The sequence below is a fragment of the Anguilla anguilla genome, chromosome 18 (assembly GCF_013347855.1).
Source record: "Anguilla anguilla isolate fAngAng1 chromosome 18, fAngAng1.pri, whole genome shotgun sequence".
Taxonomy (NCBI): domain Eukaryota; kingdom Metazoa; phylum Chordata; class Actinopteri; order Anguilliformes; family Anguillidae; genus Anguilla; species Anguilla anguilla.
The window spans coordinates 5,091,035-5,105,858 of NC_049218.1; the positions used below are offsets into that span (position 1 = coordinate 5,091,035).

The 14,824-nt window shown below is 42.8% G+C and overlaps 1 protein-coding gene across 1 annotated transcript; it reads left to right on the plus strand.

The window, feature by feature from the left end:
- Positions 1-1,210: 1,210 nt before the first annotated feature.
- lrrc73 (leucine rich repeat containing 73) lies at positions 1,211-12,885 on the plus strand. Its single transcript, XM_035399519.1, has 6 exons — positions 1,211-2,488; positions 3,364-3,524; positions 4,295-4,417; positions 9,022-9,122; positions 11,962-12,157; positions 12,488-12,885. The coding sequence occupies exons 1-6, from the start codon at positions 2,217-2,219 to the stop codon at positions 12,556-12,558; spliced, it is 924 nt and encodes a 307-aa protein (XP_035255410.1). The 5' UTR covers positions 1,211-2,216; the 3' UTR covers positions 12,559-12,885.
- Positions 12,886-14,824: the final 1,939 nt, after the last annotated feature.

Below are 14,824 nucleotides of genomic sequence, written 5' to 3' on the forward strand. Positions count from 1 at the left end.
TTTGAAACCTGTTTGGTGTGGAAACAAAATTGTAAATATAAGAATGATCCTAAAACCAGGTATTTTTTCACCACTTATAATTGAGGGAAATGGTATATAGTAATTCACTGTTGCACAGTCTATGACCCATTCTTTTGGGCAAAGGATTTAGGAGTTGATTGGATCTCGAGCCAGGTCCTGCAGTGACACGGGTATGTTGCTTCAAACACACAATGGAGCCATTATTATTAGTCAATATTATGCACGGTGACCTGTCCATGTTGGCCTTACACCCTGCACAGCCTGTTAGACCCATTGTCTGTCAGTCTGTATGTCACAATGGTCAACATAAGCGGCTGCCAGGGTGCATTTTGCATAGCAGGGAGGTTAACCAGAGGTGAGCCTGACAAAAATTGACCTGTTGACCAATGAGACAGGCAAAGACTGACCTGTTGACCAATGAGAGAGGCAAAGACTGACCTGTTGACCAATGAGACAGGCAAACACTGACCTGTCGACCAATGAGACGGGCGCTGTGGCTCCTTTCAGATCCAGGCTCATGGATCACTTTACGCTCTGTCCTCACTGAGGGGGTGGGGGGGGGGGGGGGGGGCAGGGCAGGGGGGCTGTGTAACCTGCAACCAGAGATGCCTCCTGTGTAGAGACGCAAAGCACACGTGCATCATCATCCATCACCCCCACAGGGCAGGTTGCTCGACTATAATCGGTGCCCGTGGCCATCGCGTCCCGCGGGATGTATTATTAATGGGATTATTGTTTGTGACTCTCCTCAACCGCAGAATACAGGAAGCAATTACAAGCACTTGAGGTTACACGGGTCTCACCGTTTCATAAATACCCCATGAAAAGCAATGCATAGATCTTTTATTAATGTTTTCCCACTACAATATCCTATTGCTTTGACAACAGCATTTCTTTTTTTTTTTAGTCTCAACTGTGTGACGTAAGGTGAAAGAAGAAGAAGTGGTTTCCGTTTAGTATATACACAGGTAAATTTTGTAAATCCAAACATAGTGCACATTTTTTCCCTTTGTTACAAAATAATTCCGTATTAATGTTACAGTATAATTTTTTTAAAAGGAAAAATAGAAAAGCTCATAAATGGTTAGGTCATCAAAAAGAAATGATAACGCTAGACCTAAATAATCACACCTGATACTCTGAGACATAGCTCTGGGCCCTGCACTTGCTGCATCTATAACTCTTGGTTCGCCTCTTTTCCTTCATCGGGAAACCTTCACATGCTTGCAATATTTCTGGCTAGTGGCTATGCAGCGGTGACAGTTCACAGGGAATTCATCCGTCGCGCCTCTGACAAGCAAAATCGTGAATTAGCCAAGTAGCTATTTCCACGCGCAACTATGGCGAACTTATGGCAGAAAAAGAAGGGGACATCTTTCGTCAAATGCTTTGCCAGATAATGTTATTTTAAAAGCAGGGTGACATTGAGAGGAGTGTGTCCATAGTAACCGACACCTGCAGCGGATGCAAACAAACGGCGGCCGCATTTGCCACAGTGCTGCAACGCTGGAGGCTAGAAACCCAAACATGACAAGAATGCTAAATGTTTGTCTTTAATGGCGATGGATATTGTCAATATCGGCGGAATCAAGAGTGAATCATTGGCAATATATTTTATTCTTTAGGATAACGGAATCGGATGCTTATTAATAATTCAGCACTGAATAAATGAATGCGTAGGCTAACTGTTTCGCTTCACAGCTGACCTGCAGAGTTGACAGTGGATTTATACCGGAGCTGGCCACTGTCCTATGATGTCAGCGCTTGGAGAAACCTACCAGTGGGTTGCAGCGTTGCAGTTTGAAAAAATGTATATAGGTAGCTAGCTAAAGTCGTAAATGTTTCAAGATTTTAACATACAGTTTAATCCATAACCAACAGGGTAACGTTACTTTCCACCGAGTAATCGAAACAATAACCAACAGTCGCATTGACATTACAGGATTATAGCTAGAAGAGGCTAGCGACCACTCGCAAGCATGGTTAATTATGGACGTATTGCGAAGTCACTGTAAGGAATCAATAACTCCGCATTATACCAAAGGGAAGGCATAATTAAAGCACTTTGATCAAAAAGTAGAAGACGTTTCTAAATTATTCAGCCGCACAAGTTCATACATGCTCGGTTACATAGGGTAGTTTTCTTGAATGTAAGGACGGTAGTTAGCCAGCTACAAGACAACTAGCTACACGAAATGTTACCAGGTTCTATCCAGATTACTGGAGAGACGCTCTCTGGGGCGGAAATAAAAGATATCTGCGACAGTCTCAAAGAGAACAGCGTGAGGTTGTTGTCGGTGCGGGGATGCCAGTTTTCAGACCGTGACTTCGGACGGGTGTGTCGCGGCGTGGCGGAGTCCCACTCTCTGGCACAACTCAACCTCAACCTCGGCGTGGTGTCGAGCATCAGCCGGGTGAAGCAGCTTGCCGATGCACTCAAGACCAACAGATCGATTCAGACGTTGTTGTGAGTACGATAGATATTGCATGTACTATGAACACCAATCAATTCTTTTGATTTATAGCGGTGCACATCTTGTAGGTTTACAATAGTCACTTAATCAGCTTTTCGGGGTATTATCCACATTGTGACACTTCATCCCACAAGACCACATGTTTATATTGCGAATATAGAGGGTCAAGAAAACACCTCGTTATAAATGAAGTTATAATGTACTTATACACGTGAGAGCGAATGCTTTGAATGTGCAGAAAATTAGACGTTTTCAACACGACCCTGATTCTAACAGGGCACTGCACTGACGCTATTCTAGTTTTCTGGGTATCAGGAGGTAGATGCAATTTAACTGACGCGCGTTTTCCAGTTGATAGTTGGCCAAGAAGTCCAAGTCCATTAAAGGCACGCGCTTCTAACTATAGCTGAGCGTTCACTGTTCATCTGAGCACGAGTGATAGATAAATAAACGTGATAGGAGAGTGCGCGTGCATGGAAGAGACTTAAAATAATGAGTTGGGGAACAAAGGCAGCGTTGTTGGTGGGTTTAAAGGCTTACTGTATTTTCGTACGGAGCTTCTGAGAAAATACAATGCAGAAGTCCTTGTTTAATTGGGAAATTAACTGCAGTAAATGTTCACTCAGAAGAGCCGAGTAGTGTTTAGACTAGACAGATATGCATTGTCTAAATACCTAATGACTCGTCTTGGCGTTAAACTTTCCGCATAGTCACTGTTCAGTCCCAGGTGAATGTGAGCTCAAACGAATGTCTTGTCGAAAAGTAGATATATTAAGCTTTGATAACGCAAACAAATTCTGATACATTGGCAATCCCTGACATGTAGCCTGTAACATCGCTCTTAATTGCCATTTCTTGTCCCCGGCAGCCTTCACGGTAGTCCCCTGTTGGACGCCGGGCTGGTGGCGCTGAACACGGCGCTGTCCACGCATCCGTCGCTGGTGTCACTTGACCTGGGAGACTGCATGCTTGGGGACGAGGCAATGCAGCTCATCTGTGGCATGCTGCCACCGGATGGGGCGAAGTCAGGTGACTCATCTCACATCTGCTTCATTTTACAGTCATTTGGACCATTTTTACATCCAGGCTTGCGGCATATTGGGAAGTACTATGAGAGCCGCCGGATGGAGTTGAGACCATAACATTGTGGGATCGCACAGAAATTCGTAGAAATATCTTCCGTAGATATTTCACAGTCTCGGTCTTCAGGTTTCATTAGAATTTTATGTGGTGTTTTTCAGTGCACCTGCCTGCGGAGATCTGATCCAGGCATTTAAAAAAAAACTTTAACAACTAAAATAAGTTTAAATATTAACCTGTTTAGACACTGAAGCTTTTTGAATAAGGATATAAAATGTAAACAAGATATAATTCCAGATTAACGTCTGTATAGGACATTTCTGTGCACCACAGTGCTGCGTACATTCAGTTACAATCAAGGTAAAAATATCTTTCACAAGTCATTGACTTTCAAAATTGCTTTAAGGAATCGATCCTGTATGGTTTACCTTTTCTGTTTATATCACAGTATATGTACAATTAATTTTATAAAGATGTTAGGAGGGCTGCATTGTTGCGCATTTTTTGTTTATACATACCCCTGGACCTCAACATTTTTGTTTATTTGCCACTGACAGGTGCATGCTTTATGTTTGTGATGTTAAAATCCTTTATAACTATATCTGTACTCAAAATTTAGCACACTTGCCTCACGATCTGATTTTACTAAAAAAACCTCTGTGTCATTGGTAAGTAAAAAAAGTCATGTGATTGGTCACATTGTGATGATGTCCTCATAGGTCTGAGAGAGCTGACCCTGAGCGCGAACCCGGCCATCACCACCAAAGGCTGGGCCCGATTGGCCATCGCCGTGGCACACAGCTCCCAGCTGCGCGTGCTCAACTTGGACTACAATCCCCTGGGTAAGAGCCAATCACTGCGCTGAAAAAGGCATGGCTTTCAGTCGCGTGCTTAACTTGGACTACAATCCCCTGGGTAAGAGCCAATCACTGCGCTGAAAAAGGCATGGCTTTCAGTCGCGTGCTTAACTTGGACTACAATCCCCTGGGTAAGAGCCAATCACTGCGCTGAAAAAGGCATGGCTTTCAGTTATTGGTTACTGTAAAAAAAAAAAAGAATACTCTTTAAGTCACAGAAATGTCATAGTGGTGGGTGTACCTCTACACCAAACACAGGATAACCTAAAAGTGAACACTCAAATAGGGTTAAAACGAAACTTAAATGGTTATTAGATTCACATAGAGAGCGAAATCGGTGTGGGAGTTTTTTTGCCAGTTAACGCCTCATCGGCCTGAACACAGATGGGTCATGTGCCTATTGCATGTGGGCAATATTAAACACAGGTTACCCCTCCTTTTCTGTCTAAAATTTGCCAAATTAAAACGGGCATTGACACCAAAACAAACCAGCGTTTCAAAAACACTGGTTTTTCAAAACTGCTGCCACTACAACCAGTTCTCCCTCTCCAACTCTTGTTCGTTAAAATTCTTCCCTTTTCTTTAAAATAAAATCACAGTGTTGGGCTTCAACCAGCATACCAACATATAATTTGTTAAACAAAGATGTAAACTAACTTGTCTTATCTTTTAATACTTGCCTGTGTCCATGGAAAAGGCTGGTATTGGTTCTCTGTGCTGGCGCACTTGTTTTTGTAGTTCTCTCAGTCAGGGCCCACCAGGGTCCATGCAAGGGCAGCACTTCACTTTCTGAGCGGATCAGCGGCCCTGAATGGATAAATTCCTTCTCTTCCGCTGTGGAAAAAAAAATGAAATATGAAACAAACCATCGCTTTCTGCCTACGGGAGCTTATCATCTAGTTACTCCAGTCACCAGAGACCTCATCAAAAACTCTCCGCAGCAGATTTTATTATCTAACAGGGGATTCCAGCCCACCACAGCGAATCCTTTATAATGCTTACGCAGTGGCAAAGTGAGTTTAGTAAGAGCCTGATGATCACAATTTTGACATTCCACTGTTCTATCTGCTCTGTTCATTTTGTGGTGGAAAAATTAGTAACTTGGTAAATGGTAAATGGACTGCATTTATATAGCGCTTTTATCCAAAGCGCTTTACAATTGATGCCTCTCATTCGCCAGAGCAGTTAGGGATTAGGTGTCTTGCTCAAGGACACTTCGACACGCCCAGGGCGGGGTTTGAACCGGCAACCCTCCGACTGCCAGACAGTCGGTCTTACCTCCTGAGCTATGTCTCCCCGCTTCCATAATATTTGTCAAATGCACCATACATTTTTATATAAAACTGATGAACAGACAAGATGGCTACAACTATAGCCTCTAAAATAGACCTGGGATTATGAATCTTCCTCTCATGGGAGGGAACAGGGAATGTTATCTATACCTGACAAAGACCGTCTTTGCAACATTAAAATTGGTTCATTATTCCTTTTTTCTCATCAAACCTACCTCACGGACCCCTGTACCTGTGAACTTGGTGAGATGTGCAAGCTCTGCCCGTCTTTTCAGAGAACAGGGACCCCTCTTTTATTGAAAAGTCGCGTGGAGGTTAACCTTTTGTTCCATGAGCTCATATTGATGAGCACCTGCACTTGCATGAATAGAATTTAATTGCACTTTTCCGGGTGAATGAAATGGATGAGATGAGGTTTCCGTGGTGTTCCGTTTGTCTGCCAACACTGTACGCCAGCCTTCCTGATAATCACTGGCACTTCTGGTTAAAGAGAGAAAGAGTGAGACAGGGGAGGGACATAGCAGGAGACAAAAAGAGATAGAGAGACTGAATAATAAAGGAATTTGAAGGAAGGACAGAGAGGAGAAAGAGGGATGGACATAGAGGGTGGAACAAATAAATACAGGGTTATGGGATGCCCTTCTCCAAAATAAGCATGTGCAATATACAGGCCCCACAGGCTGTCTGTCTTTTTTACTGGGGGGGGGGGGGGGGGGGGTTCCACACACAAGTATGTGAACATGATAGATTAGAACCCTGTTTTGTTTAACTGTACCTACTACAATACTGTAGCTACCACCATGGCAGTGTTTTAAAGGCAGAAGGCAGAACAAAAATAGTGTACTTTAATAACAATAACGATAGTAGTAAGAAATATTAAAGACTCATATCACGTTTGACTAAACATAGTCCTTATTAACAGGAGTTGCATTTGACCAAACATGCAAGGTGTTAATGCTGCCATTGTGCAGTTAACCACTAACCCATGGATTTTAAATGATAATAAGATCCTGTGAAGTGTACACCAATATATTTTTTTCCCCATCTAGCACATTTTCCCTCATCTAAATCAAGCCAGAAAGCAGGGAACTCAGGGCATCCAATTTTATAACATCAAATTAAATAATATAATTATAATAAAAGCATTAAATACAAAACTAACATAAATTTCTTATGTGTCATTCATGAACTAATATACTGCCCACTCTTTCACAAAAGTAACTTGATATATTTTAAACATGTATTTTAATCCCAGAGCTTTAGTCAGTTAATCTACACAATTAATTGATTCATTCCTACTGCTGTAAAGGGCCAAGAGTTCACTGAGCTGACAGATCGCATGTTCGTTGGGAATAAAAGGTCATTTAACCATGAAGAATGAAGGCCGAACACAGCCCTCCGACCCACCACAGTCCCGACGGGTCCTCCCACATAGTCTGTGGGAGGAGATCTAAATCAGCACCCGGTAACAGACGATCTGATATATTTTGAAATTAGTTCAAGGTTATCTTTTCATTAAAAAGTCGGCAAAGACAAACATACATAACACCGTCTCATTATTAGACTCCTCAATATCATCCGTTAAAATGTATCTTTTTTTTTTTTTTCCCAAAAAAAAGTTTGGTCAAGCTATTGGCTTGAAGAAGTAAATTCACTCCTTTTTTGTTTTGCTCTGTATATTTACCTCCCAGTGCTGAAACTGAAATGAAACCATCCCATTATACACATGTTATTTTTTATCCCATGTGAGCTCCACATTGGTTCATGGTACCCAGGTTGTGGGTGAGGTGAGTCAGGTTTACTCATCACTGCGAAGCACTTTGAGTGTTCGAAAAAGTGCTATATAAATGCAATGATTAATTCATTCATTCATTCATAGATTGATTGGTACAGGGGTTTCTGACAAATCTTCACGATTCCCCGCATAGAGTCCTGGCAGACAGGCCCTATAATTTGTTGTTGGCTCCCAGCTAGCCTGCTACATGACTGATGAGGTCGTGTAAAGCATCTCCTCAGCAGCAGTCAGCCTGTGGTGCTAGCCTCCTTAACCCTGTGTTCACACATAAGTGGGGGGGGGGAAACCAAATCTTATTCCGTGAAGTGAAGTCGCAGACTTTTCACACGCATCGTCCGACCCCTGTGATCTAAGCCAATTGTCAAGCGCTGTCCTTCTCAGGGTGAGCTGTCGTTGTGTAACTTCAAATTAAACGCTTTGAGATTTGAACGGGGGCACATCCTCTGATTGGCCGGATAATTTGTCAGAAGTGGAGCCGCATTTTCCTTTTTAACGATGTTGAGTCCGCCGTGGCGATCAGTCCCTCAGAACTGGAAAAAGCAGCATGGAACGGATGGCACACGATAGTGAACAGCAAGGTCCACTTTGATAAGTGCGACACAAACGAAGTGTTTTCACAGCTAATGTATGAATGTATGAACGTATGTGTGTATGAAGGCTTACAAGGCCTTAACATAGCTGCTGTGTATTAATATAGCTGCTGTATATGAACATAGCTGCTGTATATTAACATAGCTGCTGTATATTAATACAGCTGCTGTATATTAACATAGCTGCTGTATATTAACATAGCTGCTGTATATTAATATAGCTGCTGTATATTAACATAGCTGCTGTATATTAATATAGCTGCTGTATATTAACATAGCTGCTGTGTATTAATATAGCTGCTGTATATTAACATAGCTGCTGTGTATTAATATAGCTGCTGTATTGTCCTCTGCCCGTTACTACAGCTCCATTATTAACAAAGTTGAGAGTTTTTTTTTGTGGATCCAGAAATCTTACTGTCCGAATCGCACTGCCGTTCGGACTGCTACACACTGCAGGGGAGCTCGGGGAGCAGATGAAGGAAAATCGTTTATCCTGTTAAATGCACCCGCTCAGCCCTTGCGCTGGACGACTGCTGTGTCTGCAGGATTCGGGCCCGCTCAAGCGCAGAAACCTCCTGATTCATCTAAAACTGGATTTTGATTGAACCAAACAGCAAACGCTTTTTTTCCTCTCAAGAATCTTTAATAAAAAAAAATAGACAAACTAAGGGGCCAGATTGTGTGCCAGGTGTGCGGAGATGCCCTGGTGCTCTGTGGGCGATGCACTGGTGCATTGCAGTGGAAAATAAAAGAATTGATATCGAATGCGCAGACGCGCAGTCGCAGTCAGAGCCGTACCCTCGCAGCTGCGCAGTCGCAGTCAGAGCCATACCCTCGCAGCTGTGCAGTCGCAGTCAGAGCCATACCCTAGCGCAGCTGGCTCACTGATTGGCCGGTTGGTTTTTGCAGGTGACCAGATCGCCGGGATGCTGGCGGTTGCAGTGTCGTCCAGCAGGACTCTGGAGGTTCTGGATTTGGAGGGGACTGGCCTCACAAACCAGTCTGCGCAGGTCAGCAGCGTACACGCCTAAACACCCACAATTCAACAGTCTGTGTACCGTATGCAGCAACTCATAATGTAATCGCTGCACCTAATTTAATAACCCCGTACGGTGTAATAATCTGTAATAAAACCCGTAATGTAATAATCTGCCTACAATGTAATAAAAACGTTCATGGCATAACATAATAACATTTTGCATGAAATGTAATTACTTAAAACATTACATGTAAAATGTTCAACCACATGGCTGTCCAGGACCAGGACTGGCCACCCTTGCTCTGCATTGCACACAAAAAGTTATTATGTTATGCACTCAACATTTATATTACATTATAGGCAGGTTATTACGTTATGAGTTTTTATTACATTTTTAAAAATGACATTATACATAGTTATTACATTATGAGTAGCTGCAGCCGTGCCCGGGAATGGGTACACATCAGTTCCCTGGCCAGAATTGGCAACCAGTTTTACAGGGACAACGAGGGTGACCATTACTATTTGTCTGTTTCAGTTTCCATAAATTCAGTGACAATGTGCTTGCGTGTACAGACAAAAAACCCAGTCATACCCACTCAACCTCACTGCACTCAGACCATCCCAGAAAAAAAGTGCACGCGGTCTGTGTTCATTATTGGCCACATTCGTTTGAACAAATTTTTAACCACAGCTTTGATTGGTCTGATTTGGGGCACTAAATTGAATTGTAAACCAGTCCCAGTACTGTAAATTCCTGGGTCAGTTTCAGAAGGTGCACGTGTGCGTTTTTGCAAAGATCCACACAGCTCAGCTGCCACATCATAGTACACATCATAGTATCTGAGCTGCAGTAGAGAAGCTGCTTCTATGAGGCAGGCTATGTCCAGCTGATTAAAACCATGTCGCCCGTGGCGATGCTGCGGCCAATCACGTTCATCCCAGCACAATTGAATCGTGAAGTGCCTATTGATTCTGCGATATACATTTGCCCTCCTTGTTCAATGTAATTAAGTTCTGGCCGCTCTCAACATTCAACTAGCAGTGCTGCATTTAAAAAAGAAAAAGGGCTTTAAATGCAGTATGCCTAGACATAGCGGGGTGTTCAATGAAATAGGTTTGTGTTTTCACATGATGTGCCTTCCACCTGGAAATGTGGCATTCGATTAACTGGTGTACTACGTTTAGTGAATGATATTTTTTCTTTAGTTATGCAGTTGCATGTAATCTCATAGGATGAGTCGTATTACTGCTGTCAGTTCCTGTTGTTCCTGTTCCTGTTGATCTCTTGTGCCAATCCACACTGTGTTTATCACACTGAATGCACACGCTGTTCTTTTCTATTTGTTTCTTTCCTTTGTGCCCATTGCCTCACGCCACCCACTGCACCAATAAAGGGATAATCAGTTTCCCTGAAATAAATTAGCTGTGTGGCCCAAGCCAATTCTCATTTAGTCCTGAAATAATTAGATGCTGATTACATCACTGAAGTAACTTTTCAGTTCTTTTTCTTGCCAAATTTCATTTAACTAATTGGCAGAAATAAATCAAATTACCCCCGAAGTGATTGTGCATTAGTATCAACACGCAAAGTGACACCCATAGGAATTGGCAGTATTAATAAATTCTTTTGAAAATAATATACGATATATTTTTTCTGACCAGCAGATGGTGCTGTGGCCCACAACATCGTGTATATTGGAACATGCAGGCTAAAGCCTTCCTCCTAACAATCTAATTAAGTCAATCCACTATTCTGAGATGATGCCTGTCGTGCGTGTGGTAGTGTTTGAGAAACGACGGGGGACTGCACAGAGCACTGGGCTAGCATACCAAAGTTACGCGCTCTTTGATCTAAGCGTAGCCACATCTTTAGCAGTTTCTCTCTCTCTCTCTCAGTTGCTTTGACCAATAACGTGGATCTAATTTGTAGTGAAGCTGCGCGTATTTCCAGCTGTGACATGATAGTGTGCGTGTGTGTGTGCTCTCCAAATGCTCTGTAGCAGCCTGGTGAAATGAATGAGGCAGATTTTATTTATTTTATTTTTAAATAACCGCGAAGTTGAATAAGACCTGCAGCGCCGTGGAGTTTCAATTGCGCCGGTTTCCACGGCGAACCCTATTTCACAGTGGGCCTCTGGCCGAGCTCGGTAAGGAAGCAGGATCCGCTTGGCATGCGCTCGCCGTAAAGATGTCTCGCAGTGTTGCGCGAGACTGATTTGGGACTTGGGGTGGCGCGGTAGGCCAATTTGGCAATAACCCTGATTAAACCTCGTTTCTCAGGGGGCTCTTCAAGCAGCAATGGTTATTTAAGGAGTTGCTTAGCAGCACTAAGGGGGAGGTTTAAACACAGTGAAACACATACGGACGTACACGCCGTGCAGGGAGGCAAGGGCTCAGCTATCATCGTTACATGCGTTGTCAGGCCATTTGGCACGCTATTGCCCTGCCTCGTGTGCACGGCGGCCATTTTGAATTTGGTCCCACTGCCACAGGCCCTAGCTGTGGACTGCATGGGCTAGTCGGATTGTGGATTTATTAGATACTCAGCTACATTACTTTGTGTTTTCTTTTTTTTTAAATATATATAGTGTAGCAATACAGCGCATACAATTTCCACAGCATTACTCTTGGTCACTATCTTTACTAATTTTTAATGAAGATGCATGAATTAGTTAAGAGTGATTTGGCTTCAATGGACAGTTGCAAGTACTTTGAATGTTAATAAGGCAGAGTTGAGTATCTAAGGAGTCTGTAAGAATCTGTAGTGGAGCTCACCCTTGTAGTGGCCATCGGGGGTGTCGCGAGGAAGCCAGCGAGCGCGGCCACGCCCGTCTGAAGCCCCTCCCACTCCTCCTTCTCCGCTGCAGATCTTCCTGGACATGGTGGAGAACTACCCCACGTGTCTGCGCGTGCTGGTGCTCGCCGAGAACTCCATCAGCCCCGAGCTCCAGCAGCAGATCTCCGACCTGCTGTCCGAGGGCGAGGAGGACGAGGACAAGGAGGGCGGGGCGCGGGGCAGCGGGGGCGTGGCCAGGGAGAAGACCACCTGGCTCCCAAACAGCAGTGAGTACAGGCCCAATCACAGGCCTTATCTCCCCTGCCTCAACGTTCAACCTTTACAGCTAGCAGTGACCACAAAGGGGAAAAAAACCTGTGGGAGGTTGTAGCCAATCAGAGCATGTGATTGTACCTTATACAGTACCGAAGGGAAAGATTAAAAAACATAAACACTTCTGCAGAAGAAAGCTGTTACACTGTGCCAACAGTAGACTATTTTTTTAATTGATAGTCGTTTAACGACTATATGCTGTTTTAAGAACGTGTGCAGTTTTTTAAATTTTTATAAACTTACTTAAAAAAACGAGTGCAATTTTGCTGTGTTTACCTTGCCAGACTCCAGCTCCCAGATGGTCTTGGTGACGTCAGGTCTAGGGGACAGCCTATTGGCTGAGACCGAGATGTGATCCCGGAAGTCCTCCATGCTTTTTGCACTGCGCACGAGACCGTGATCCAGATCACCTGGTAGCGAGCAACCAATCACTTTGCATGACCCTGTAGCACTTGTACATAGTGAAAGAAAGAGTTTTCAGCAGGCTTCAGAAACCTTGAACACCAAGTGACTTAATATACTCAATAGTTAAATATTTATTTTCAAGATGTACAGTCTATTTATAATTAAATATTTAAGGGTAATGTAACCATTGAAAGCGTACTCTGATAGATCAGCTAAATGCGAGTTGTGTTTGTTATAGTCTGATGTCAGAATAAAACAGTTTACATCTTCTTAAAAACAGTGTTTTTGTTTTTGTTTAAGTATGATTTGCAGACCATATTACCGTTTCGGAGATTCAACAGAAAAATAAATGACCGAAAAAATAAATGGATACAAACAAGAATAAATACACCACTGAATAAAAAGTGAAGCATATTACTGCCATAATCATTACAGCAGTTGTTTCATTTAGTTAACAACTGACCTGCTAATAAATTCTGTTCTATAAGAGTGTGGGGTACCAGACTCAAATAAAAGAAAGAAACATTGTGCACTTAACTCTTTTTAAGGCACCACAGTAAAGTCCCACACAACTGCATCAACATCACCGTCAGTGAAACTGACGTCATCCCTGAGCTGTCTATGCATTGCAGTGAAAAATTAAAATGGTCATAACGGCTATTTTAAATGTTCCAATAAAGTCACTCATCTTTAGGTCAGGAGCTAGTGAGTGATAGTAAAGTGAAGTAGCACAACCATTGCCGCCATTGGCAGATTTTTGTGGTTTAAACCAGTAACCCATATTATTGTGAGTCCTATACCAGTTTTGGACTGAAACGTTGAACAATTTGAAAGAACGTCACATATTGCTCTTTCATTTTTTCTTTTTCAGCCATCTATTAGAATGCCAAAGAGAAATAAAAAATGTCAGCGTAAAAAACTACTTTGGTTGTACAGTTTGAAGTAGGCCTAGGGCCCAATTCATAATGAGATCATAAAAACTTCATCAAGCGAGATAAGCAAATCTGGCGTTTGCACAATTGTTGATGAAAATATAGCACTTGAGGGAGATGCCTTATGGAATATTGGCACTAATCTATGTTTTATTCTTTCCCCCTGAGTGGACCGTGTTCCCTCACACAGGCTGAGAGCGTTTTAAATTTGTATGCTTTTCCAGCAGCCAAAAAAATAACTGACAACTGACAAGAACCTCCCCACTCCCACCCCGCCCTCCTGTTAGCTTATGTTAAAAAAAGCAATATATCTTAGCCTCAAATGTTGTACGTTAGAGTTTTTAGCCTTGCTGGGATTGCTAACCTCGTTTTAATTAAGCAATTTAAATCCCAGTACGGTCTCAGGGTCATGAGCGAGCATGCAGAGCAGGCCGGATTTTCTGTGATTGGGGCCGGCGTGGCCGGGAGACGAGGCCTCGTCGACTTTGAAAGAGGGGGGTGACTGTTGGGCCGATGGAGACAGCTCAACTGGCTGATGTTTCACTAGGAAAAAAAGGTCAAAGGTCAAAGGTGATTTAAGCGTGGAACTCTGAGGGGAAAGGCGTTAGCTACAAAGGCAGCAGTGAGTCAGTGGTGAGCAGCCCTGGACTGTGATGTCCATGCACTAGGGCTGAGGCACGAGGCTGAACAAGGCAGGAAAGCAACTCTAAATCAACTGTATATATAATATATAAATATATAAATATATATACATTATACAAGTGCCTTGTATCATTGTCTTGATGTTGTAGCTTGTAATGCCTCCTAGTTTCACTTAGCGTAGGTTAGGTCAGAGTAACGTTCAGTGTGTGAACTGCACTTAATGCGTTCTGAATAACTACAAAATGAGTATTGTACATTATCGGACCTGTGGTTGTAGTTGTTAAAATGACCTTTGCTATGCACTTATTGTACGTCGCTTTGAATAAAAGCTCTCTGCCAAAGAAATGTAATGTGAGATAAGGAGGGTGGTGTATCCGTTCTCATTTAAAAGAACACAATGCCTAAAAATCTGTCTGTGTACAATATTTATATCAAAATGATGCCAAGTTAGAACTAAATTTTCAGCAAAATATGTTTGGCAGAAACTAAATCAGCCACATTGCCGAGCAGCAATTCAAGTACTTTATATTAAGCTAAGTGTTGTGCCTTTCTCTGCAAAGAAACACAGAGTACTGTCAAGAGGGGCTAGCCAACAGACGACCTTAGCTTGGTGACCAAAAAATTCAGCGCAAAATTGTTAGC